Genomic DNA, 26684 nt, shown 5'->3' on the forward strand with positions numbered 1-26684 from the left:
GTCGGTCTCAGTGACATAGTGAGGGCATAGGGCCGTCGGCGCCATTTTGTTTACTGGCAGCCGACGGCTCACGCCCAGGAGATCGTTCCCGGACCGCTCCTGGACCCCCGCTGGACCACCAGGGACGTTTGGCAGGTCTTGGGGGGGTCAGGAGGGTGGGGGGTTGCAGGAAATTAATTCGGCAGGTCTTGGGGGGGTCAGGAGGGTGGGGGGTTGCAGGAAATTAATTCGGCAGGTCTTGGGGGGGGTCAGGGGGGTGGAGGTTGTTAATTTAAAGGGTTGGGATGGGGGGGTTTGGGGGTTCCCACAGAAAGAAAAATATTCTGATCTGGGGAGTGGACCGAAATGGCCCTCCCCAGACCCGAAAACAAAATGGGGAGAAAAAAAAAACCTATGCACTCCCCTAATTTGCTCCATAAGACGCCCAGACGCAGAACCGGTTTAGCACAATTTTATTTTTTTTTAAATTTTCCCCCTCTGAATCCTAGGTGCGTCTTATGGTCAGGTGCGTCTTATGGAGCGAAAAATACGGTACTTTTTGACTGCTGGAAATTGGTGTTTTGGTATGGGATGTTTACTATTTATGCAATTTCTGTTCAGACAGAGTATTTTGTTTTTCCCTTGTATCATTCTTAACAATAAAAATAGTGCCAGACCTTTATTTTTTATTTCCGCCGTGAACTGTAATGAGCAGTGTGTCACACATATGAGTGTGGTCTGTCAGGTGTGTCACGATGGGAAAAAGGTTGAGAACCACTGGAATAATCTATTGCTGTCCTTTCTCCTCTGAAAAGTTCACCAATTTTTAGTGGCAATTATTGGTCCACAGAACCTGGCTCCATCACCGAAATTCCATTCATACTAGGATCAACTAGATTTATATTCTGACTGCTCAAACTCTACCCAATGCTGGATCACTGATGGCCTACAACATTGTGCCAGTAAATTAAACAAGGTCACCAAATAATAATTATGGAATTCTGGTAGGCCTGCCTCCCCTTCCCACTGCGATCATTGCATGGCTTTTAAACAAATCCCTGCCTTATGTTGCTAAAGAAAGGCAAACATTATTCTATTCAAAGCAACAAAGAAAGAAAAGAGCAAGATCAGCAGCAGCATCATAAAAAGATACAATACATGGGATAACTAACTCATACAAATCACATTTCCTCTACTTAATCAACTCACAAACAAATTTCCCCATTTGCGAGCACCCTCTCTGAAATCTGACTAAATGGGGATGAAGTTTAATTGGTACAATTTGTTCAAACTGGGAGAAATAAGAATACCTAAATATCTAATAAGTTCTGTTGCCCACAAGGAACATTGAACTCTCTCCCATAAAACTTCCTTTTTTGGTCATTATGTAATGCCATGATTTCAGATTTAAAGTTCATTTACCTTATACCTAGAGAACAACCCAAATTCTTTCAGCAGAACTGAAAGTCTAGTTACAACAAAATATCATTGGCATATAATACAATTTTCTGCTCCATTCTCCCCATTTCAATTCCCCGCACCTGATCATCCTCTCTAATACAATCTGCCAACAGATCTATAGCAATTGCAAATAAGAGAGACAAAAGAGGGCACCCTGTCTAGTGTCTCTCTCTAACCTAAAGGATTCAGACAGCAGCCCATTTACACAAATCACCAACCTAGGCCTTTTATACATAGCCTGCACCCATGGCCTAAAACTATGTCCAATTCCCATCTTATACATCACTGCCTCCATAAAACACCACACCACCCAGTCAAAGGCCTTTTCTGCATCTAATGAGACTAAAACTGCATCCTGTGGGTCATCCCAGGCACTATATATCACACCTAAAGTTCTCAAAAGATTATCATTAGAGTGCTTCCCCAAAATACAACCAACTTGATCTCTGTAAATCACCTTATGAATCACCTTTTCCAACGTATTTGCTACACCTTAGCGAGTATCTTTAGATCTGTATTCATCAATGAAATGAGATGGTAAGAGGCACATTTATCTTTGGTCTTCCCTGGTTTTAGAATCACAGGCCTCATGACGGGGATACAGCCATCCCTGGATATAACTTATTTAGGAAGGATAGCGAGTACAGAAAAGGTAGAGGAGCAGCTCTTTATGTCAGACCGGTGTTTAGACCGGTGTTTTGGGAAAAAAAAGCTGTCACCCATGCACGCTCAGCATAATACGATAAGTGAACACTTTCCATCGTATAATTTACTTTAAAAAATTCCTTAAAAAAATTTTGTTTGCAAATGCATTGCTTTAAGTCCAGGGATTGTTGATACCAGTGATTATAAAAACAACAAGTCCGCACAGCGTATAACCGAGTCCACATATTATGGTTAACGCTTGAAATAAGACTTGACGAGAGCACCCTCTAAAAAATATTGAGAGGCTCCACACAAAATATGAGGTATCACATCCTAATAACACAGTCATATTGATGATGTTCCTTTTGAGCTAAGTATCGATATATACATCATTACTTATACAGTTCATCTTTAATTAGTCGTAGAAACAATATCCAAGCAACTGAAATGCAAGGGACATGGGGTAGAGAAGAAGCATTATGGGCTGTCCTAAAAAAAAAGAAGATGGTGCTTCCATTTACATCGGTGTGGTCTACAGGCCTCAGACTCAAACAGAAAAACTGGACAGAGATCTGGTCGAATCCATCCAAAAGGTAGCAAAGAAGGGAGAAGTGTTGCTAGTTGCAGATTTTAATGTGTTAGATGTGGACTAGAGTATCCCATCTGCAGTATCTACAGGAAGCAGAGAGATAGTGAATGCTTTTCAAGGGGCTCTGTTCAAACAAGTGGTAATGGAACCCACGAGGGAAGGTGCGATATTTGACCTGGTGCTCACAAATGGGGATGTCTCAAATATCCGAGTAGGTGCCCACTTGAGCACCAGGGATCATCAGATGGTATGGTTTAATATTGCAAACAGGATACAGAGAAGACACACAAAGACCCAAGTTTTAAATTTCACTAGTACAGACAGACTTTATCAAAATGAGAATGTTCCTAGAGGCAGAACTGAAAGACAGTGAGAAAATGAATGAGATGGAACAACAGTGGGATAAACTGAAAAGAGCTATTACAAAGGCAACAAATCTATATGTTAGAAAAGTAAACAAAAGTAAGAGGAAAAAGAAACCAATATGGTTGTCAAAGGAAGTGGCTGAAAAAATAAAGGCAAAAAGAACAGCATTCAAGAAGTATAAAGGATCCCAAAAAGAGGAACACAGAGAAGAATACCTGGTGAAACTGAGAGAGACAAAAAAAGAAATCAGGAAAGCAAAAGGTCAAGTGGAGAAAGGATAGCCAAAGAGGTAAAGCAAGGTGACAAAACTTTTTTCAGAAGGAAGGTTCATAGTGATATAGTGAAAATGAAAGGTGACAAGGAACAATGTGTGGAGAGAGATGAAGAAATGGTGGAAATATTAAACAAATACTTCAGTTCGGTGTTCACTAAAGAAGACTCTGGAGAAGAATTGTTAATGGTAGGCAAGATCGTAGATTGGGGTGGGGTAGACGAAACTCCATTTATGGAACAGAATATGTAGGAAGAGCTAGGCAAACTGAAAGTGGACAAGGCCATGCGGCCGGATGAGATACATCCCAGGATACTGAGGGAACTCAGAGATGTGCTGGTGGGTCCGCTGAAGGACCTTTTCAATAGTTCCCTGGAAACAGGAGTGATGCCGTGAGACTGGAGAAGAGCCGTGGTGGCCCCGCTTCAGAAGAGTGGGAGCAGAGAGGAGGCTGGAAACTACAGGCCAGTTAGCCTCACATCGGTGGTGGAAAAATTAATGGTGACACTGCTGAAGCAAAGGATAATGAACTAACTACAATCTGATGGGTTGTTGGACCCGAGACAGCATGGATTCACCAGGGGAATGTTCTGTCAAACAAATCTGAATGATTTTTTTGATTTTTTAAATAGTGTATGTACTTCTATGTGTGAGAAGGGGAATGTTATTTTTGTATTTGGATATATTATGGAAGCTATATAGTTTGGCGGGATATCAAATAAAAAATAAGTAAAATAACTAACCTACTCTGTGCCCAATTTGTAAATAAAATGTAGCGGTTTTGATTTTTTAAAGAAACATTTCTTGCCAGAAATCATAAAGCATAGATAACTGTAAACCAAAACATGCTGATCACATCTTTAACACTATCTAAATGCTGGTGTTCACTTCTGCTACACTGAACAAGAATCCCAGTGTGATCAATCTTTCCAAGAAGCTCCATGCTACTTTATACAAAAACAAATTACATTTTAAAGAAGCTGAAATACTCTTCCTGCAGCAAATGCCAAGAAACTTCTCTATGTGAAATAGGATTCCTTCCCTTCCAGCCATCTAGTTTTCACGTCAAAGCCCAGTGCAATGCATCTCATTTTAACTCCGCAGAATTACCTTTTCTGCAGAGGGAGAAACTCCCCTCGCACTGCCTGAGGATGACAGCAGGCCTGCCTCAGCCTCAGAAGCGGGTACAGGATGGAAGTCACCGTCCTCCTATCCAGGCTGCCCAGCTTCAGGGTCCAGTCAGAAATCTTCCGCAGCTTCACCAGTGCATCCTGGCAGCAGACTTCATGCTGCCGATGATAGAAATGGTGTTCCACAGGGGAGAACTGAAGCCAGTGAACTTCCTCTATCTGAGGGGGAATCTGGATCTGGAGGAGTATAAAAACATATTTGTGTACATATAATCTCTTTTTTTTTTCTTGCAAGAAGAAAAGTCAGCAAAAGTGGTACTGATGATATTTTCCTAAAGTAAACTTTTGGGGGTCCCTATTTCCAAAAGAGATTTGCCAAAGGAAAGTTTTTTTTGAAACAGATCTCTCCATTTACCTAAGCTCTAAAAACTGCATTTCATCACACTTTTACCTTCATATTCACAGAGAGCTAACAATGCCACCCAAACTGTCCCCCCTCTCCCAAAACAGCTTTTGCCACTCTCTGCCAGAATAGTCAATAGTGAAAGAATATGTACAGATACCTGGTCAATCACATCCTTCTTTGCTGATCTCCACATTATCTTAGCAATGAGATGATAGAGAGGTTGAGGATTTCTCCTGCAATAAGATCGATACAAAAGCTTGTCCCACCAGTATTTCACCCAGTAAGGGTCAACATCCAGAAATAGCACTAATCCATACAAATCTAGAGAAAAAAAAGAATTTAATTCATATTAGCCAACCATTTTTCCACGTTGTAGAGCTTGAGAAAGGAGGTGAATTCCACAAGTTATAAATCAGAACTGTACATCAAAAGGCATTCCTAGAAATCAAGTTTGAGCCTTCCCTCTGCCAACAAATGTACATGTTACCCTGGGAAAAGTTACTTCACCTACATCTCAAATGCCCAAATGCAAGTGAATATTAAAAATATTCCTTTTCCTTTCTGAAAGCTTTCATGCAGTCCAAGGGACATGGATATGTTGGAAGTACATTAGCCCTAGCAGAGTGATTTTATACTACAATATTGTATTATGAAGTGCACTGGTATCCTGTTTAGATGAATGACTTAAAAAAAATCAAAAGGCAAGAAACAGGACTTGCTAAGAACAGAGATAGCAACATTATTATTTTATTATTGAGATGGTGGGATCTGAAGAGAAAGAAAGTGATAAGGTATGAAGCAAAGAAAACTCCCCTGCAAGAGCAAAGAAAGAAGCATTTGTACAGTATTTTTATATTTCTCTAGTCCAGGGGTTCCCAACCCTTTTGGGATCGTAGATTACTTTTCAATCTGCAAAATTTTCACGGACCCCCAGATGATTCTCTTTCATTTTTACCTGCAGTTATGTATCATATATAGAAAAATTATTAATAATAACAAAGAAATAATTATATGCACGCCAGACTCATTCATAATTTATTTAAACATTTTTATACCACAAATCAGAATTTCTAAGTGGTTTCTATGGTTACATCCATAATATCATAAAACATCACATAAAACATATCAATATATATTCCAATCACTAAATTTAATGTAAGATGTTTTCTACCTTTGTTGTATGGACATAATATAAAACTTATTAAATCATGCTTACTGATATAAAATGAATACATATAATTGCAAAATACAGCAGTAAATGTGCAAGAATGTGCTCATATTCAGTAACTTATATAGTGTAACTACAGGCAGCCACACGACTTGATCTGTTTGGATCTGGAGTGACTGGAGGGAATGGACTGGTGGAAGGAAAGAGCGAGAGATTGATGGAGTAGGGTAAAGAAACAGACTGGTGGAGATGGACTGGTGGAGAGAGAGAGAGAGACTGGTGGGTGACTAGTCAAAGGAGAGAGACAGACAGACTAGCAGAGATGGGACTGGTGGAGAGAGAGAACAACTGGCGGGGATGGATGGTGGAGAAAAAGAAACAGAGCGACTGGCGGGATGGACTGATGGAGGGAGAAAAAGTGACTGGCGGGGCTGGACTGGTGGAGAGAGAGCGAGAGACTGACTACTGGGGATGGACTGGTGGAGGGAAAGAGGACTGTTGGAAAGGACCGTGAGCAAAGAGAGTGAGAGACTGGTGGGGAAGGGTGAAAGAGGGATGCTTCAGACAGGTTCACATCACTAAAAGGAAAATGTGGGGAGAGTTTTCAGTGTACTTATTTCCCTTTTAAACCCGCCTCCTCCAACATGGTATTTTTTTGTAATTTTATTATTTGTATTTATTTATTTATTTTTGAAGAAAACCATCTGTGTCAGGGAAATCACCCTGTTAGTTTGATCTTGGCAGGGTACAATGGCTCTCTCCACACCTGCCTGTCACCAAATTCCATACATGCAGACACAGGATACCCTCGCTCATAAAGCAAGAGGAACTGCTACAAACATTTTGCACCATTATTGCAAGGTGCTGGGCATGCATGTCAGTGGCAACTCATGACAGAAGAACCTTCTAAGTAACAAAAAACCCTGGCAGGTTTCAACCTATAAGTAAAACTACTACTAAAATTATTCAAGAGCATCAAATCCCAATATAAAACCTGCACCTCACGTTCTACAATCCCCTGCATTCACAGAAATTCCCCCAACAAAGGGTACAGAGCAGAACATTTCCCCTTGCCACTCACCATAAAAAAATATTTTAATTCAGTTGTCACCTCAGTATTTATTTATTTATTTAAAAACTTTTCTATACCGTCGTTTAGTGGTATACCATCACAAATGGTATAGCAACACAAACTCCCTCCACTACTAGGAATACTGCAAAATCCTACAAAAAAGGTACTCAGAATCTATAGGAAACTTGCCATAACCTAACTATCAGACAGTAACCACTTTACCTATGAAAAGGCAAAACTGTAAATGTTACATCAGGTATATAACACCACTATACCTCCTATTGGGAAAAAAGAACAAGACAGGCTGCTATATTTCCCTAAATAGAAACTACATGCTAGCAAAATACCTCACCTCAGTCGCATGCAAAACACAGACAGACCCTCGCCAAATACGGAATACAAACACCAAATGTAAAAATACAAACATGCAGACAAAAACTGAACTGGAAACCACAAGAAGCCAGACTCTGTATATGTATTGCAAAAATGGAAAAATAGAAAACATCGCCATTCCTCATAAAACATCAAGTAATACAATCAAGAAATATAAAATATCAATAATAGTAAAACAATACTAATAAAAAAAATATTTCAAAACTGACATATACATCCAATAATTTAAAACTTATATAAAATATTTTTAAAATTTACCAAATAACAATAAAATATTTCAAAACAGCAGACACATTTAATAATAGCCAACAATTAAAACTAATAAGGGTTTAAAAATTCCCCACTCTCCATACCTGGGAACATTTGATTTCCAGTCACCTTGAGATTGCCGTGGATTAGATGGGGTGGGGAGAAGGATGCATAAACTCTCTCTTTTCTCTCATACACAAGCACACAATCATTTTCACTTATACACACACATGCTTACTTTCTCTCTCACACACACACTCACACAAATCCGCTCCCTCTTTCTCGTACACACATGCTCCCCCCCCACACGCACACACTTCCTCTCTCCAAAACACATATGCTCTTGCTCACACACAGACACGTATTCCCCCCTTTCTCATATACACACATGCTTTCTCACACACACACTCACACTCTCAACAAGTCTCCTCCTCACTCAGGCTGCCAGAGGTCCACTTCATTCTTCTGCTGCCGGCGAGATGGGGTACACTGGTGGTCCTGCAGCCTGCTTCATTCTTAGGCTGCTGGCTAGATGGGATGTGCTAGTGGCCCCGCAGCCTGCTTTATTCTTTGGCCCCCAGCGAGATGGAGGCACACCGATGGCCTGTTGGGCCTCCTTCACTATTCCACCAACAGGGAGATGGCGTGTGCCGGTGACCTGTCAGCTCCTTTTCTGCAACTGCTGCAGGATGGGGTCCAGCAGTAGCCTGTCAGGCCTCTTCTTGTCACAGGCTTTTTCATTTTCCCCCACAGCTCGCAGACCCTCTTTTATGGGCTACAAATTGGGAACCACTGCTCTAGTCTAATAAAATTCTTCAAAAAAGGCATATTTAAATATCAGTAAGTAGCTACATGAATTGAACTTTGAAAACTGGAGGGAATTTCTGTCTTAAAAGTGTTACTGAAATGCAGCTACTATTGCTTCCAACAAGTTTGAAATAAATAACCAATTAGAAAGCGCTCTACTTGGTACTTTTCATCAGTGTGCCAGCACTCTGCCCTTGAAATAGGTAGAAAGAGAAGAACAAAGTATTTATTTTTATTTATTTAACTCTTTTTCTATACCGACATTCTTGATCATTATCATATCACATTGGTTTACAAAGAACATAGGGTTATAACTTTAACAAATCATTTAAATAAGAAGCAAAGTTACAATCAACAAGGAGGAGTAAACTTGGGAGCTAAGGTAGCCGGAAAGATAGGACAGAGGAAGACAGTTAAAGTAAAATTAAAATTAAAATGTTTTAAAAATACTTAGTAGATGGTTCCTAGCTGCATATATAGCGAAGGGTGGTAGAATTACTACCGTGCTCAAGTGCGCATAGTGGGGTAGATTTTTAAAGTTATGCGCGGGCGTAGACTTGTTTGCGCAACCCGGCGCGAACAAATCTATGCCTGATTTTATACCATGCACACGCCGTCACGCGCATGTTATAAAATCCAGGGTCGGCGCACGCAGGGGATGCACAATTGTGCAACCTGCACACGCCGGGCCTAGCAGCCTGCCTCTGTTCCCTCAGAGGCCGCTCCGAAATCGGAGCGGCCTCGGAGGAAACTTTTTTTCCGACCCCCCTCCCACCTTCCCCTACCTAATTCCCCCCCCCCACCTTTGTTCAGAAAGTTACGCCTGCCTGAGGCAAGCGTAACCTGCGCGCGCCGGCCAGCTGCCGGCGCGCCATTCCCCGGCTCAGGGACTGATTCGGAGGCCTCGGCCATGCCCCCGGAATTCCCCCGGGCCGGCACCATGCCCATGGCCCCACCCCCAGAACGACCCCGAATGCTGCACCACCCCCGACACGCCCCCCAAGCAAAGCCCCGGGACTTACATGCGTCCCGGGGCTTTGCGCGCGCAGGGCTTTTAAAATCTGCCCCAGTCTCTCCAACTGAAATATACTGGCTAGCTAACAGGACTGTTGGCTTTGATACACTGTTCCTCCCAAATCAAGTGGAGCATAAGTTTAAAGATTACATTTTCTAAACAAAATTCATTCTCCTAACTAAACTGAAAAAACTAAATAAACCTAGTCATGAAACCATGGCTATGTGTGGAAACCACTGTTATTCAGAAAACAAATACAGTAAAAAAAATTCCCCCAGTGCCTCATAATGTTCCTTCAACATGTGTCAATTCAACCCCAGAAGGACAATTCCTAGAAATTGTAAGCATACCTTCCACATTGCTGGAGAGAGAGAAATGGTAAAGGGATGGAAAAGAGAAAAAATAATGAAGACAAAGGGGCAGAAAAGGGAATGGTGAAAGACAATGCAGAAGAACTTACATAGAGGATAGAGGCAAAATCTGTCTTGTAAATGAAGACATAATAGCATTTGCAACATTATCAGAATAAAACAGATTTAAATCAAGTAAATTTTACGATCTGAAAACAAAAAATAGTCTATTTACAATCTTCTCTTTCCCACCCTATACAACAAGCTTACTCAGTGTACTAGGACCTTAAATTAATTCCAATACGGACCTTGATCCTCAGGCAGACTAGGCTTGGCTCAATCATTTTATTCTTTTCGTTAATCTTTCTTTTGTTTGCTCCCATTTTATCTTTTCCAAGTTCTATGCCCTGTTCTATGTAATCGCATTCTTTCATGCGTTTGTTTTTCCGTGATAATGTAAACCGAGATGATATGTAACTTCTTACATGAATCCTGGTATATAAAAATGTTAAATAAATAAATTTCCTTCTCTATCACTTCTTATCTTGTTTCCCTCCTTTTCATCTTTCTTCCACCTATCACCCCCTAATATTCTCTTCTCTCTTCTTTTTTTGAGCCTGGCAATTTCTTCCTGCTCCTTAGGGCCCGCAGCTCACTCAAAACCAATCTCTACTGGAGTATGATGCCATGAGGAATAAGCCTTCATTCACAAATATCCAGGATTTTTCCCCAGTTTGTAACTCACTTTTCTCCCATTCAGCTCAGCCACTGCAATGCCTCAGTTATAGGAACTTGGCACACGAGCATCCCAAATCTGGCCTCTAGATACTGCTTTTGTGACATGGCCAAGGCTCACTGTTTAAATTCCAGGGGCTGTAACTGCTGCCTCCACAGCTTCCCTAGCTCCAGTCGGTGCCAGGAGCAGGCAGCAGACTCTGAAATTGCATGCAGATTTCTCACATGGCAGTATGCAACACCACCTCTGAGCAGGCCCCAGCTTCTCTTTCCTTAAGTACAACTTCTTTCTTCCTTTTGTTTCTGGTGACCGAAACATCTATTCTTCCCAATGGCAGGTGTACCAGAGTGAGCTCTATTTGATCTATGGCGGTTCTTCCTCTGCAGTGCCATATATATATATACCCTTTATATGCTCTACTTTCCCATTCTATTTTTCTTTCTTCCCACATGTTTCACACAAGTTACCCTGCCTCTCTCTAACTCCTCCTCCAAAGGTTATTTAAAGTTGTCATTAGTTCTCCCATATTATCTTCCTTATTTTTACATGTTATTTTGTTACCTCCATATATTTTATATTGTTTAATGTATAACACCAAGTTGTTCTTGTTCTCTGCACACCGACGCGATATATTTGATAAGCATTTGTATCAGGAACCATTGTCCAGTATCTCAGACTGTTACTGAAATAGCAGGGTTATATGCAAAGAAGAAATTAGAAATAGAGAAAAATATCCCTCTAGGTAGCTGGGAATGAATGAAAACATGATAAAATTGACTCCTCTGGGGCACAGATACAACAAATGTTTGGTACCTCAAATAATTTTTAATAGTGTTTTAGTTGCCCACATGAATATTGCCCACGTCCCATATACATCACCCGTCTTTTAGCTTACTTCTCAATTTTGTTCAGCAAGTGTTACTGCTCTGTATGCCCCAATACAAATAAATAAATAAACCAAATGTGCTTTGCATTGCCCTTTTTAAAATATTTCACCTTCTAATCCTCGCTGTACCGGAGTACCAGTGACACACCAGCGATTGACCCCACTCAAACGTCGTGCCATTTCAGCAGCCTAAGGAAAAGAGAACATAGAATGGATAAATAACATATATATATATAGTATGTTATACATAATCTTATATACTAAATCTCAGTCCTATCTATTCTGAAAAAAGCTCCTACAAGAATGAGCCAAAAAATGGTTACATGAACGCTCGGCATCTGTATGTTAATAAATGGGACAAAGATGTGCTCTGATATCCTTCATTAGACCGCAGTTGTTGACACAAATGTTTCAATTGTCATTTTATCTTATACTATTGAAAAATGCCAGGTTGTTTTCTCTACAGTATATGTGTAAATAAGCCTGCGCTTCTCTCACTTTTGCACCATACACTGGTCTGTGGGCTTTTCCTTAGCAAACTTATTTCGCCTCCAGTGATCAGAATAATGGAAATTACAGAACACAGTATGGCAGGTTGTGCTAATATCAATATATTTATTTTATGTATTCACTATTTGGATTTATTACAATTTATTTCTTTTTGAATAAGAAATTCATCCAAAATGGTTTAAAACACATCAGAATAGCAGCAAATAAACAGAGGTTAATTGCTTCACAATAAGAAATTTGTAAACAATTTAGGTTAGCAACAATAATCACATTCTAACTTGGCAATAAAAAAGGTACAGCTTAGCACTAATTTTGACAATCCAACACACATTGACTAAGCTCTGCTAATGACATAGCAAAGATACTAGTAGCCAACTCAAAAAATAAATAATCCAGCAGCAAAAATATTAGTTTGTAGTAGCAGTTTAACAGCATTTGAAGTGCCGTTAATTTCCGAAGTCAGTTTAGCATTTTAGAGTTCCAGGTTGGTCATTAAAGGCATGACTGAAGAGTCAAGATTTTGTTTGTTTCCTGAAGTAAGGTTAATCATGCCATTTGTCAGAGCTCATCTAGAACAAGTTCCAGAGGGCAGGTGGTATTCCTATTATGATGAACCCAAGTAGTCTGGAGGGCATATACAAGGATAGTTTTTCACTCAAATAGTTAGGCCCATCAACTCAAAGCTTTGAACATCAGTGTTAAACTTTTGAAGTTCGTTCTGTATGGTATTGGTAACCAGTGTAATTTGTATAGGATGAGTTTAAGGTGGTTACATGGTTTGCAAGATTCTATCAGCTGTGCAATGGAATTTTGTTTTATCTGGAGTTTGTGGCGGGCCTTATCTGTTAGACATTTGTAAAGTGCATTGCAATAGTTCAGTTGTGTGGTTACATAGCATGAATTCCTTGAGTAAGTTTGTTTTCTTGATGAGCAGGTGCAGTATTCATAAAGTTCATAATGCAAAATTGCAATTTTGACGGTCACATGGATTTGCGGTAGCATAGCAAGTTCCCAGTCTAGTAAGACTCTGAGGCTCTTGACCTCAAAGTCACTCTAGACTCAAGTGCTTCTATTGGGAGCTCACAGGTTTCAAATGGGATTTTCAGATCAAGAACTTGTCTATGCATGTTTTGTACCCAGAGAATTTCTTTTTTGTTTGGATTCAGATGGAGTTTGTTGCTTTTTATGTCCATTATTGGATGGCTATAAGGCATGTGCTTAACTTATGTATAGCTGTTTGTGGGTCCAGATCCAACACTAGCATGAGTTCAACATCATCTGTATAGATGTAAGCTTTCATATCAAAGGATCAGCTGTGTCAGTGGTTTCAGGTATAAATTGAAGAGAATGAACAACAGTATGGAGCCTTGGGGAACCCAATAGTTTTGACACGGTGTCATTGACATGTATAGATTGTTGCCTGTTTGACATAGAGAGAAGTTGAATCAGATTAGGATCTTGCCACTTAAGCCAGCTTCTGTGAGTCAAGATAACATGATATTATGATCTACGGTCCCAAAGGCTACAAAGAAATCTAATATCACCAGCATGACTTCCTGACAATTTGCTTCCTCATTCCCCTCCATGCACATTCTCATGAAAAGAAAGAAAAATGTGGAAAATTTAACTACTGTGGCAAACCCACAATGTAATTCAGCCGACCTGCTTGACATAACTAGGCCCAATGATTTTCTGGATAACACTGTACTACAGCCGACACCTTGCTTATTTATATATTTATTTATTTGATTATTCAATTATTTTTTATGCCGGTATTAGTGGTTACATCATACTGGTTTACATCCGAACTGAGGTAGAAAATACATCAAACAGGGACAGGGGATGGGACTACAAGGAACAAAGAGAAGGTTAGCCGGGAACTGTAAAACAAGAGATCAGAACTATAGATATAACTGTTAAACAATGAAACATAACTTAACAGCCAGGTTCAAGTAACGTATTGATGCAGCAAGGGGTTAAGACACAGGGGATCTAATCTGGGTAAGCCTGTTTGAAAAGGCAGGTCTTTAATTTATTTTTGAATTTGATGGTGCAAGGCTCAAGTCGGAGGTTAGTGGGTAGTGAGTTCCAGCGGGTAGGACCGGCAATGGAGAAGGCTCAGTCCCTTGTGGAGGTGAGGTGTGCCTTCTTGAGGGATGGGATATGGAGAGTTCCTAAGTTGGTTGCTCTGGTGGGGTGGTCAGAGTGTGAGATGGAACGGCTCATCAAGCCAGTTGGAGTTGTGTCTGTAGATGGATTTGTGAATAATAGTGAGGGTTTTGTAGAGGCTACGCAAAGGGATCGAGAGCCAATGCAGGTCTTTGAGGATGGGGTAATGTGGTCATATTTACGGGCATTTGTGATAATTCTCGCGACTGCATTCTGGAGCATTTGAAGCGGTTTTATGGTGGAGTAGGGGAGTCCTAGGAGTAGGGAGTTGCAGTAGTCCATCTTGGATGCGAGGGTGGCTTGAATGACGGTGCGGAAATCATGGGTATGGAGTAAAGGTTTTAGTTTTTTCGGGACATTAAGCTTATAGAAATCTTCCTTGAGGATAGAGTTGATATATTTTTTTCAGGTTCAATTGCTGGTCAATCAGGACACCAAGGTCTCGTACGAAGAGCTGAGTGGAGATGGAGCTATATGCCGGGTTGCTTGCAAGGGAGGGTTTGGGGATATGGTGTTGGGAGATGAAGAGCAGTTCAGTTTTAGAGGTGTTTAGGGCGAGGTGGAGATTTGTGAGTAGGGTGTTGATGGAAGTGAGACATTTCTCCCAAACGTTTAGAGAATCTGAGACAGAGTCGTGAATTGGAATGATGATTTGGATGTCATCAGCATATAGTTAGAATTTGAGGCCAAGGTCGGATAGGAGCTGGCAGAGGGGGGTGAGGTAAATATTGAATAGGGTGGATGAGAGGGAGGAACCTTGTGGAACTCATTGGGAGAGGGAGTAATGAGTAGATTCAGCATTGCCTATTTTGACAGATAATTGTCTATTGAACAAGTATGATTTAAACCAAAGGAGGGCTGAGCCTGAGATGCCTATGTCAGATAGGCGGGAGATGAGGTCTTATTGTGTCGAACGCAGAGGAGATGTCAATACTTCAACCCTAAAACAATGTAGTGACTCAATTAGTCACAAAACAACAACGCAATGAGCAATTTTTTGCGAACCTATCTAAAAACTCAATGTCAACACAAAAGGTATCGCCAACTATCTTATATATTGTTATCTACCATTTGCCAAACATGAAGAAGCAGCCGTATGGCTGCAAAACACGGCCGCTGTCGAGTCATTTTTTGACATCACTGAAATTTCTAATGTATCAATAGGCTGAAATGTAAATTCTAATGTATCAATAGGCTGAAATGTAAATATTGTGCTGTTCAATTTCTCCCCTTCCATCCCAAGTTTATTTTCCTTGTTTTTTGTAACTTTCCCTCTCCCTTTTTCTGATTCACTGTATTTAAAGTTCAAGGTTCTTATTGAAAATATTGTTTTTTACGTTACGTTATGCTTTACACTCCTTGTTATTTGTAAACCGGGTTGATGTGATGCCTATCATGAAACTCGGTATAACAAAAACAATAAATAAATAAATAAATAAATAAATAAATAAATAAATTGGGCTACATATACCTGTACCGGCAACAAGAAGGACATTTAATGCTATGAGTCGCTAGAGAATAGTGATTCAAGACCATTACACTATTTGACATAAAAGGGAATCATAAAAAATTACAAGAAAACAAATAAGAAAAATAGTAAAAAGAAATAAAAACATAAAAAATAAGAGATCTATACGCTATTTAATACCGGATGGTATGTGTCTGATATGCAGGCTGCAGATGATCGAAAAGACTGGACGGCTCAGTGAGGTTGTCCTGAGCACGTTGACTTTGGCTTGCTGATGCAGTCCTGTTTCTCAAAAAATATTTTCTCTCTTTGAAAAATTGTTCTTTTGATATATTTTTTATAGCAAGATGAGATTGAATTGAATAAGACATTGTTTGGCAAATGGTAGATAACAATATATAAGATAGTTGGCGATACCTTTGGTGTTGACAGTGACTCAATTAGTACCATTTTGCAATCTATTATTAATCAATCCCTCTTGAAAGGAACAATACCGACCCTGTTAAAAAATGCAGTCATAAACCTGTTCTGAAAAAAGCTGATTTGGACCCTATGTTACTAAATAATTACAGACCAGTTTCAAATTTATGTTTTTTGGCGAAACTTATTGAAAAAGTAGTAAATAAACAACTGAGTGAACACTTGGAAAATAATGATATTCTTTATCCCACACAACAGGGTTTTCGTAGATTGTTTAGCACTGAGACACTTTTATTATCCTTATCAGACTTCGTTCTAAGAGGTTTCGATAAAGGTCAGAGTTTTGTACTTGTAATGTTAGATTTGTCGGCAGGTTTGATACAGTAGATCATAAAATTCTTATAGATAGGCTTCATGATATAGGTCTAGAAGGTAACACATTAACCTGGTTTAAATCGTTTTTAGAAAATAGAACCTTCTCTGTTAAAATTAATAATTCGCTGTCCGAGAAGATAAAATTAACCACAGGAGTACCACAAGGTTCAGCATTATCCGCTACCCTGTTTAACGTGTATTTACTGCCTCTTTGTCACCTGCTGACTGGTTTGGGTCTAATTTATTATATATATGCGGAAGATATCCAGTTGATATTCCCTATAGAGAGCAATATTGAATCAACTTTTAAGATGGTTACTATGTACTTGACAATAATAAGTCAACTTCTTGTTCAAATTAAATTGGTTCTAAACTTGGATAAATCCATTTTTATGATTTTAGATAGGAAAAATTTTAATCTAGAAAAAAAGCTAATAAAATTTGAATTATCAAACTTGTTTTGAATTAACCGACACAACCAGGAATTTAGGCCTATTGATTATGAACTAAATTTTAAAGCGCATATATCCAAAAATAAATAAATAAATGTCAAGTAGGGCGAGAAAGTAGCAGTGACCTTGGTCCATGCATCTGATGAGGAGGTCGGGGAGGGTGAGTAGGAGGGTTTCAGTGTTAAAGTGCTTGCGGAAACCGAATTGTGAAGGGTGTAGGATATTGTTGCTTTCGAGGTAATCCATGAGTTGGAATTGAATACCTTTTCCATGATTTTGGCAATAAAAGGGAGGTCTGAGATAGAATGTGGTGGCTCTGATCACCTCTTATGGAAACCCTGCTTATTATACAAAAGAGTCAGTAAGTGTGCTGTGTATAAACTGATATTTCAAAGATCATGTTATACGCACAAATCAATCATGCCAATGAAGAAATGGAAAAAACATTTTAAAAAAATGCAAACTTCCAGATAATGCAAGCAAATTAGGGCCCTATAAACAATTAACTTGCAAGAAGATGGCGGTAGAAGAATAGACATGTGTGTGTTGTTCCTAAATATTCTGACAATACATTTTGCTCTTTTTTCATGGTGAAGCATAAAAGCTGGGATAGGGGGAAGCCCTTGGAATTCCCTAAGCCTCAGCTACAATAAACCAACATTATGGCACATAAACCAGCTTTATCAGAATCCATTTCATTTCACTTCTCTGAAATGCTCCCTGTTCCTCGCGCAGGTCCCCAGAGGCAGGAAGAGCTCCGGAGTCTCAATGCGTGGATGAGACGATGGTGCAAGGAAGAGGGATTCAGTTTTGTAAGGAACTTGGGGAACCAGACTGCTGGCTCAAACCTTTAAAAGGAGATAGAGCAGCTTTTAAACTAGAACAAAGGGGAAAGCAGACAGTCGCTCAGCAGCGCATGGTTCGGAGGGAGCTATCTTTAAAGGATACTAATGACGCATTAGAATTAGGGCAGCCCAACAGTAAGGTTCCAATAACAAGAAAAGTAGTCCAAGTGCCTGTAACTAAAAACTCACCTGAGCTAAAAGATTCTAACTTATCCCTATCAATTCTAAAAACAGAATGAAAATACAAACAAAAAACAAACTTTGAAATTTTTGTATGCTAATGCCAGAACTCTAAGAAGTAAGATGGGAGAATTAGAATGTATAGCAGTGAATGATGACATAAACTTAATTGGCATCAAAGAGACATGGTGAAAGGAGGATAACCAATGGGGCAGTGCTATACTGGGGTACAAATTCTACTGCAATGACAGAGAGGAGCACTCGGGAGGCGGTGTAGCGCTTTATGTCCGGGATGGCATAGAGTCCAACAGGATAAACAACCTGCATGAGACTAATTGCACAATCGAATGTTTATGGGTAGAAATCCCTTGTGTGTTGGGGAAGACTATAGTGATAGGAGTATACAATTAGCCACCTGGCCAAAATGGTGAGACAGACAGTGAAATGCTAAGAGAAATTATGGAAGTTAACCAAATTGGTAGTGTAGTAATAATGGGAGATTTCAATTACCCCAATATTGACTAGGTAAATGTATGATCAGGACATGCCAGAGAGATAAAGTTCCTGGATGGAATAAATGATAGCATTATGGAGCAATTGGTTCAGGAACTGACGAGAGAGGGAGCAATTTTAGATCTAATTCTCAGTGAAGCATAGGATTTAGTGTGAGAGGTAACTGTGGTGGGGCCGCTTGGCAATGGTGATCATAATATGATCAAATGTGAATTAATGACTGGAAGGGGAACAGTAAGCAAATCCACAGCTCTCGTGCTAAACTTTCAAAAGGGAAACTTTGATAAAATGAGAAAAATAGTTAGAAAAAAACTGAAAGGAGCAGCTACAAAGGTAAAATGTGTACAAGAGGCATGATCATTGTTAAAAAATACCATCTTAGAAGCACAGTCCAGATGTATTCCACACACATTAAGAAAGTTGGAAGGAAGGCACAACGATTACCGGATTTACGCGTGACGTCTGCGTCAGACCCGCGGCACAGCCCCCTTACCTTTCTAAGAACATAAGAACATAAGAAAATGCCATACTGGGTCAGACCAAGGGTCCATCAAGCCCAGCATCCTGTTTCCAACAGTGGCCAATCCAGGCCATAAGAACCTGGCAAGTACCCAAAAACTAAGTCTATTCCATTTTACCATTGCTAATGGCAGTGGCTATTCTCTAAGGGGCGGATTTTAAAAGGCGCGCGAATAGCCTACTTTTGTTTGCGCTCCAGGCGCAAACAAAAGTACGCTGGATTTTAGTAGATACGCGCGGAGCCGCGCGTATCCACTAAAATCCTGGATCGGCGCGCGCAAGGCTATGAATTTTGTATAGCCGGCGCGTGCCGAGCCGCGCAGCCTACCCCCGTTCCCTCCAAGGCCGCTCCGAAATCGGAACGGCCTTGGAGGGAACTTTCCTTTGCCCTCCCCTCACCTTCCCCTCCCTTCCCCTACCTAACCCACCCGCCCGGCCCTGTCTAAACCCCCCCTTACCTTTGTCGGGGGATTTACGCCTCCCTCTGGGAGGCGTAAATCCCCGCGCGCCAGCGGGCCTCCTGCGCGCCGGGCCGCGACCTGGGGGCGGGTACGGTGGGCGCGGCCACGCCCCCGGGCCGTAGCCACGCCCCTGTACCCGCCCCCAAAACGCTACCGACACGCCCCCGAAACGCCACGACGACCGGGCCCGCCCCCCGACACGCCCCCGACACCCCCCTCGGAAAACCCCGGGACTTACGCGAGTCCCAGGGCTCTGCGCGCGCCGGGAGGCCTATGTAAAATAGGCTTCCCGGCGCGCAGGGCCCTGCTCGCGTAAATCCGCCCGGTTTTGGGCGGATTTACGCGAGCAGGGCTCTGAAAATCCGCCCCTAAGTGAACTAAATAGCAGATAATGGACTTCTCCAAGAACTTATTCAATCCTTTTTTAAACACAGCTAAACTAACTGCACTAACCACATCCTCTGGCAACAAATTCCAGAGTTTAATTGTGCGTTGAGTAAAAAATAACTTTCTCAGATTAGTTTTAAATGTGCCCCATGCTAACTTCATGGAGTGTCCCCTAGTCTTTCTACTATCTGAAAGAGTAAATAACCGATTCACATCTACCCGTTCTAGACCTCTCATGATTTTAAACATCTCTATCATATCCCCCCTCAGTCGTCTCTTCTCCAAGCTGAAAAGTCCTAACCTCTTTAGTCTTTCCTCATAGGGGAGCTGTTCCATTCCCCTTATCATTTTGGTAGCCCTTCTCTGTACTTTCTCCATTGCAATTATATCTTTTTTGAGATGCGGCGACCAGAATTGTACCCATTATTCAAGGTGCGGTCTCACCATGGAGCGATACAGAGGCATTATGACATTTTCCGTTTTATTCACCATTCCCTTTCTAATAATTCCCAACATTCTGTTTGCTTTTTTGACTGCCGCAGCACACTGAACCAACAATTTCAATGCGTTATCCACTATGATGCCTAGATCTCTTTCTTGGGTTGTAGCACCTAATATGGAACCCAACATTGTGTAATTATAGCATGGGTTATTTTTCCCTATATGCATCACCTTGCACTTATCCACATTAAATTTCATCTGCCATTTGGATGCCCAATTTTCCAGTCTCACCAGGTCTTCCTGCAATTTATCACAATCTGCTTGTGATTTAACTACTCTGAACAATTTTGTGTCATCTGCAAATTTGATTATCTCACTCGTCGTATTTCTTTCCAGATCATTTATAAATATATTGAAAAGTAAGCGTCCCAATACTGAACCCTGAGGCAGTCCACTGTCCACTCCCTTCCACTGAGAAAATTGTCCATTTAATCCTACTCTCTGTTTCCTAACTTTTAGCCAGTTTGCAATCCACGAAAGGACATCGCCACCTATCCCATGACTTTTTACTTTTCCTAGAAGCCTCTCATGAGGAACTTTGTCAAATGCCTTCTGAAAATCCAAGTATACTACATCTACCGGTTCACCTTTATCCACATGTTTATTAACTCCTTCAAAAAAGTGAAGCAGATTTGTGAGGCAAGACTTGCCCTGGATAAAGCCATGCTGACTTTGTTCCATTAAACCATGTCTTTCTATATGTTCTGTGATTTTGATGTTTAGAACACGTTCCACTATTTTTCCTGGCACTGAAGTCAAGCTAACCGGTCTGTAGTTTGCCGGATCGCCCCTGGAGCCCTTTTTAAATATTGGGGTTACATTTGCTATCCTTCAGTCTTTAGGTACAATGGATGATTTTAATGATAGGTTACAAATTTTTACTAATAGGTCTGAAATTTCATGTTTTAGTTCCTTCAGAACTCTGGGGTGTATACCATCCGGTCCAGGTGATTTACTAGTCTTCAGTTTGTCAATCAGGCCTACCACATCTTCTAGGTTCACCGTGATTTGATTCAGTCCATCTGAATCATTACCCATGAAAACCTTCTCCATTATGGGTACCTCCCCAACATCCTCTTCAGTAAACACCGAAACAAAGAAATCATTTAATCTTTCTGCGATGGCCTTATCTTCTCTAAGTGCCCCTTTAACCCCTCGATCATCTAACGGTCCAACTGACTCCCTCACAGGATTTCTGCTTCGAATATATTTTTAAAAGTTTTTACTGTGAGCTTTTGCCTCTACAGCCAACTTCTTTTCAAATTCTCTCTTAGCCTGTCTTATCAATGTCTTACATTTAACTTGCCAACATTTATGCTTTATCCTATTTTCTTCTGTAGGATCCTTCTTCCAATTTTTGAATGAAGATCTTTTGGCTAAAATAGCTTCTTTCACCTCCCCTTTTAACCATGCCGGTAATCGTTTTGCCTTCTTTCCACCTTTCTTAATGTGTGGAATACATCTAGACTGTGCTTCTAGAATGGTATTTTTTAACAATGACCACGCCTCTTGGACATTTTTTACTTTTGTAGCTGCTCCTTTCAGTTTTTTTCTAACAATTTTTCTCATTTTATCAAAGTTTCCCTTTTGAAAGTTTAGCACGAGAGCCTTGGATTTGCACACTGTTCCTCTTCCAGTCATTAAATCAAATTTGATCATATTATGATCACTATTGCCAAGCAGCCCCACCTCTCTCACCAAGTCCTGCGCTCCACTGAGAATTAGATCTAAAATTGCTCCCTCTCTCGTTGCTTCCTGAACCAATTGCTCCATAAAGCTATCATTTATTCCATCCAGGAACGTTATCTCTCTAGCGTGTCCCGATGATACATTTACCCAGTCAATATTGGGGTAATTGAAGTCTCCCATTATTACTGCACTACCAATTTGGTTAGCTTCCCTAATTTCTCTTAGCATTTCACTGTCTGTCTCACCATCTTGACCAGGTGGACGGCAGAATACCCTAATCACTATAGTCTTCCCTGACACACAAGGGATTTCTACCCATAAAGATTCAATTTTGTATTTAGTCTCATGCAGGATGTTTATCCTATTGGACTCTATGCCATCCCAGACATAAAGAGCCACACCTCCTCCCAAGTGCTCCTCTCTGTCATTGCGATATAATTTGTACCCCGGTATAGCACAGTCCCATTGGTTATCCTCTTTCCACCATGTCTCTGAGATGTCAATTAAGTCTATGTCATCATTCACTGCTATACATTCTAATTCTCCCATCTTACCTCTTAGACTTCTGGCATTAGCATACAAACATTTCAAAGTTTGTTTTTTGTTTGTATTTTCATTCTGCTTTTTAATTAATAGGGATAGGTTAGAATGTTTTAGCTCAGGTGAGTTTTTAGTTACAGGCACTTGGACTATTTTTCTAATTATTGGAAACTCACTGTCGGGATGCCTTAATTCTAATGCATCATTAGTATCCTTTGAAGATACCTCTCTCCGAACCATGCGCTGCTGAGCGACTGTCGGCTTTCCCCTTTGTTCTAGTTTAAAAGCTGCTCTATCTCCTTTTTAAAGGTTAGCGCCAGCAGTCTGGTTCCACCCTGGTTAAGGTGGAGCCCATCCCTTCGGAAGAGACTCCCCCTTCCCTAAAAGGTTCCCCAGTTCCTAACAAAACTGAATCCCTCTTCCTTGCACCATCGTTTCATCCACACATTGAGACTCCGGAGCTCTGCCTGCCTCTGGTGACCTGCGCGTGGAACAGGGAGCATTTCAGAGAATGCTACCCTGAAAGTTCTGGATTTAAGCTTTCTACCTAAGAGCCTAAATTTGGCTTCCAGACCCTCCCTCCCACATTTTCCTATGTCGTTGGTGCCCACATGTACCACAATAGCCGGCTCCTCCCCAGCACGGTCTAAAATCCTATCTAGGTGATGTGTGAGGTCCACCACCTTCGCACCAGGTAGGCATGTTACCAGGTGATCCTCACACCCACCAGCCACCCAGCTATCTACATTCCTAATAATCGAATCACCAACTATGACGGCTGACCTAACCCTTCCCTCCTGGGCAGTAGGCCTTGGGGATATATCCTCAGTGCGAAAGGACAATGCATCACCTGGAGAGCAGGTCCTTGCTACAGGATCCTTTCCTGCTGCACCTGGTTGGTGCTCTCCCTTCATGAGACCTTCTTCCCTCCAAGGCAGCACCAGGGCTGCCAGTCTGAAGTTGGGACTTGACTACTATGTCCCTGAAGGTCTCATCTATATACCTCTCTGTCTGCCTCAGCTCCTCCAGGTCTGCCACTCTAGCCTCCAGCTTCTGGTTCCCCCACGCTGGCAGCAGTGGGCCGTCAGCTCCGTCCTCTGGCCTCCCCCAGTGCCTCTGGCCCTGCCATAGTCCCTGGCGTTCCCTGTCCTACTTCCACTTCTCGTCAGGCCTCTCCAAGTGGCCCGCGGAGGGATGCTGCTACTCGTACTGTGCCCCTCCCTAGGCGCTCGCACACCATTGATTCTTAAGTAGGGACCGCGACAGGAACCTAGCCGCAACCCCGGATGATGATGTCAACCTAACTACAGTATTTAAGCTCAGGCTCCTCTCCCTAGCATTGCATTTGCAACAAGTCTCCTCACTGGTCGAGTACTCATTGCTTCCAAGAGATTCATCTCATCCCTGCGTTCCTCTTCCATGCTGTTTCTGGTTCCTGTTGCTTCGTTCCTACACTGCTTTATGCTCCGGATTGACAACACTGACTTTGACTTTGCTTTGCCTGACCTTGCCATTGATCATCTCCAGACCCAGACATCAGCTTCACCTGACTACGCTACTGCCTATCTCCAAACGAAGACCTCTGCTTCACCTGACTACGCTACTGCCTATCTATAGACCCAGACCTCCGCTTCGTCCAACTACGCTACTGCCTCTCTCCAGACCCAGAACTCCGCTTTGCCTGACTACGATTTTGACCATCTCCATGATCAGACCTCTGCATTGCTTGTCTACGCTCTTGATCAGACCTCAGCCTTGCTTGCCACTGCCTTCTGATTGCTGCCAGCCCTGACTCAAGCCTACCACTGGACACAGTTTCTTCAGGTTTCAGCCTGCTTTCGCTCGAGCACCCCATCTGCCTTCGTTCCATTGACGCCTGAGTTTCCAGAACATTACCCAGTCTGGAGTAAGACTGTACCATGTCTCACCTGCTATCTCTGGGCTGAACTAACTCCAACTGCAACTACATACAGAGGCCCACCTACCGGCCCAGGCACCCAAAGGCTCAACCCGCAGGGAATGCAGGCTGGTATAGGTTAAGCTCCAGCAGCCTCTGTCTATCTGCCCACTCCGCCTGCCAATGGTGGGGTCCCATAGGTCCTTACCTACAGGTTGCGTCAACTCCACCTCGGCCCAAGGGTCCACCTCCAACACAATAGGTTGAAAAGGCCATGGTGAAGCCGCGTACCATCCAGGCCATCCCAGGCCTGGCATCCAAGGTGCAAGAACAGCAGTAGTTTCTTGAGACATTGGCCTCCTCCACTGATTGTCTCCATGCCCGGCTTGATGCCCTCATCAGTAGTCCGGTTTCTATGCCAGCTCCTCCTCATCCACAGCCATCTCTCCATTGATGCCTCAAGCCTTGCTGGTCCTTCCAGTGCCCCCACGCTTCAACGGTGACTCCAGACTCTGCAGAAGGTTTATCAACCAATGCTATATGCAATTCGCTCTGCAGCCCTCCGTCTTCCAAGACGAATTGACCAAAGTCACTTTCATCCTATCTCATCTTGAAGGGAAGGTGCTGGCTTGGGCTTCCCCCCTATGGGAACGGTTAGACTCCCTCCTAAGGGAGTTATCTCAGTTTGTGGCTGTGTTTTGACGGACCTTTGATCCTGGGCGGCATGCCGCAGCAACCACCAGCTTATTACATCTTCGTCAAGGTCAAAGAAGTCTCTTCGAAAATACCATCGAGTGTCGGACTTTGGCTTCTGAGCTCGCCTGACAGGAGGACTGCCTACGAGCTATCTACCTGGATGGATTTTCCTCACAGCTGAAGGATGAGCTGTCTGCAAGGGAGCTCCCTTCCTCTCTCGAGGACCTTATAGTCTGTTGCGTTCGTGCCTCTTCTCGCCCCTCGCTCCACCCTCTCTACCTGGGATGCGACTCCCTTCAGCTCTGATGGACAGTGCAGCCGCGGCTTCTCTCCGCCTCTTGGTCCCAGTTCCCCCGGGCTGGCCTGACGCTACAGATCCGCCATGTTTCCGATGACGTAAGGGCGCGCGCTCCAGACTTTGTACCAGCAAGGGCGCGAACCTCGGGGGCGTCCCCCCGTAGTGACGTCATCCATCTGCACTTTAAAAGGTCTTTGTTTGCTAACCTCTAACGAGTTAGCAAGGAACTCCAACGGGACTTGCTTTGGCAGTCCACGATACTTGCAACAACGATCCGAGTTAGCCGGGGAACCCGTCCCCACTGCTCGGCCTTTTCAAACTTACCAGGAGTACCCGCTCCACGCAGGCTCCGCTCTCTCTTCTTGATTTCAGATTGCCAGAACACTCGGAAGACTCCTCATTTCCTGGAAGCGATCGCGGACGTGAACACAGTGAGTTCTATTACATAGGAATCGGTACCTGCTCAACGAGGGCCTACATTCCTATTGCTCTGAAGACTCCCTTCCGTCCAAGACGTTATCGCAGGTACAGAGATCAAGAGTTACACTGGCAAGATTACAGATAGGAACCGGTACTCGCTCCACGAGGGCCCATGTTCCTAGAATCTTATACAGACTCTCTTCTGCTCTAGAAGCCATTTCATATACAGCAATTGTGAGTTCTTATTACAGACTGTTTGTGGGAACCAGTGCATGCCTACGGCTCCTGTTCCTGAATGTATTGAAGACTCTCTGTGACATAGAGACAATGCTATTGTGAGTGTACCATCTTGTATCCAGTATACCCTGTCTACTCACTACTTCTAGTCTCTCTCTACAGATCAGCGACCCAGAGATTATATTCCAGTATCAGAAGGACTTCAGCCTTGCCGGACACAGCAACTCACTACTACCACCTCTGGTGGTACAGCTTCCAGGCTAGTAAAGAACTATTGTGTTTATCTCATATTCTAGCCTAGCCGGTGGTTCCTCTCAGGATCTCCTCCTGGGGGGCGCTGTCATCTGCCATCGGCCCAGGGATTCACCATTTCCTCTAAGTGGTCATTCCTTTTACTATTGTCACCTTGTGGGAGCCAATCACTACAGACCACTGATTGCTACTCCATAGTGGGGGGCATGATAGATTGCTATCTCATAGCGAAGTACTATATACCTATTGCCAACTCCTCTTCCTTGGAGAGTTGATCCATAACAGATTGCTACTCCTTAGCAGATTGATACAGCTTGCTACTTCCTTTCCTT

General features: G+C 42.3%; 1 protein-coding gene across 2 annotated transcripts in view; it reads right to left on the minus strand.

Moving 5' to 3' along the window:
* SHPRH (SNF2 histone linker PHD RING helicase) overlaps positions 1 to 26684 on the minus strand; it is a 425259-nt gene that overhangs the window by 221169 nt on the left and 177406 nt on the right. For both annotated transcript variants that reach the window (XM_029594036.1, XM_029594035.1), the window contains 3 exons: positions 11634 to 11712; positions 5005 to 5168; positions 4422 to 4678 (listed from right to left, as the gene is read on the minus strand). In XM_029594036.1, the coding sequence (XP_029449896.1) occupies positions 4422 to 4678; positions 5005 to 5168; positions 11634 to 11712 (500 nt within the window). The remainder of the gene's footprint in view (positions 1 to 4421; positions 4679 to 5004; positions 5169 to 11633; positions 11713 to 26684) is intronic.

The sequence above is a fragment of the Rhinatrema bivittatum genome, chromosome 3 (genome assembly GCF_901001135.1).
Source record: "Rhinatrema bivittatum chromosome 3, aRhiBiv1.1, whole genome shotgun sequence".
Taxonomy (NCBI): domain Eukaryota; kingdom Metazoa; phylum Chordata; class Amphibia; order Gymnophiona; family Rhinatrematidae; genus Rhinatrema; species Rhinatrema bivittatum.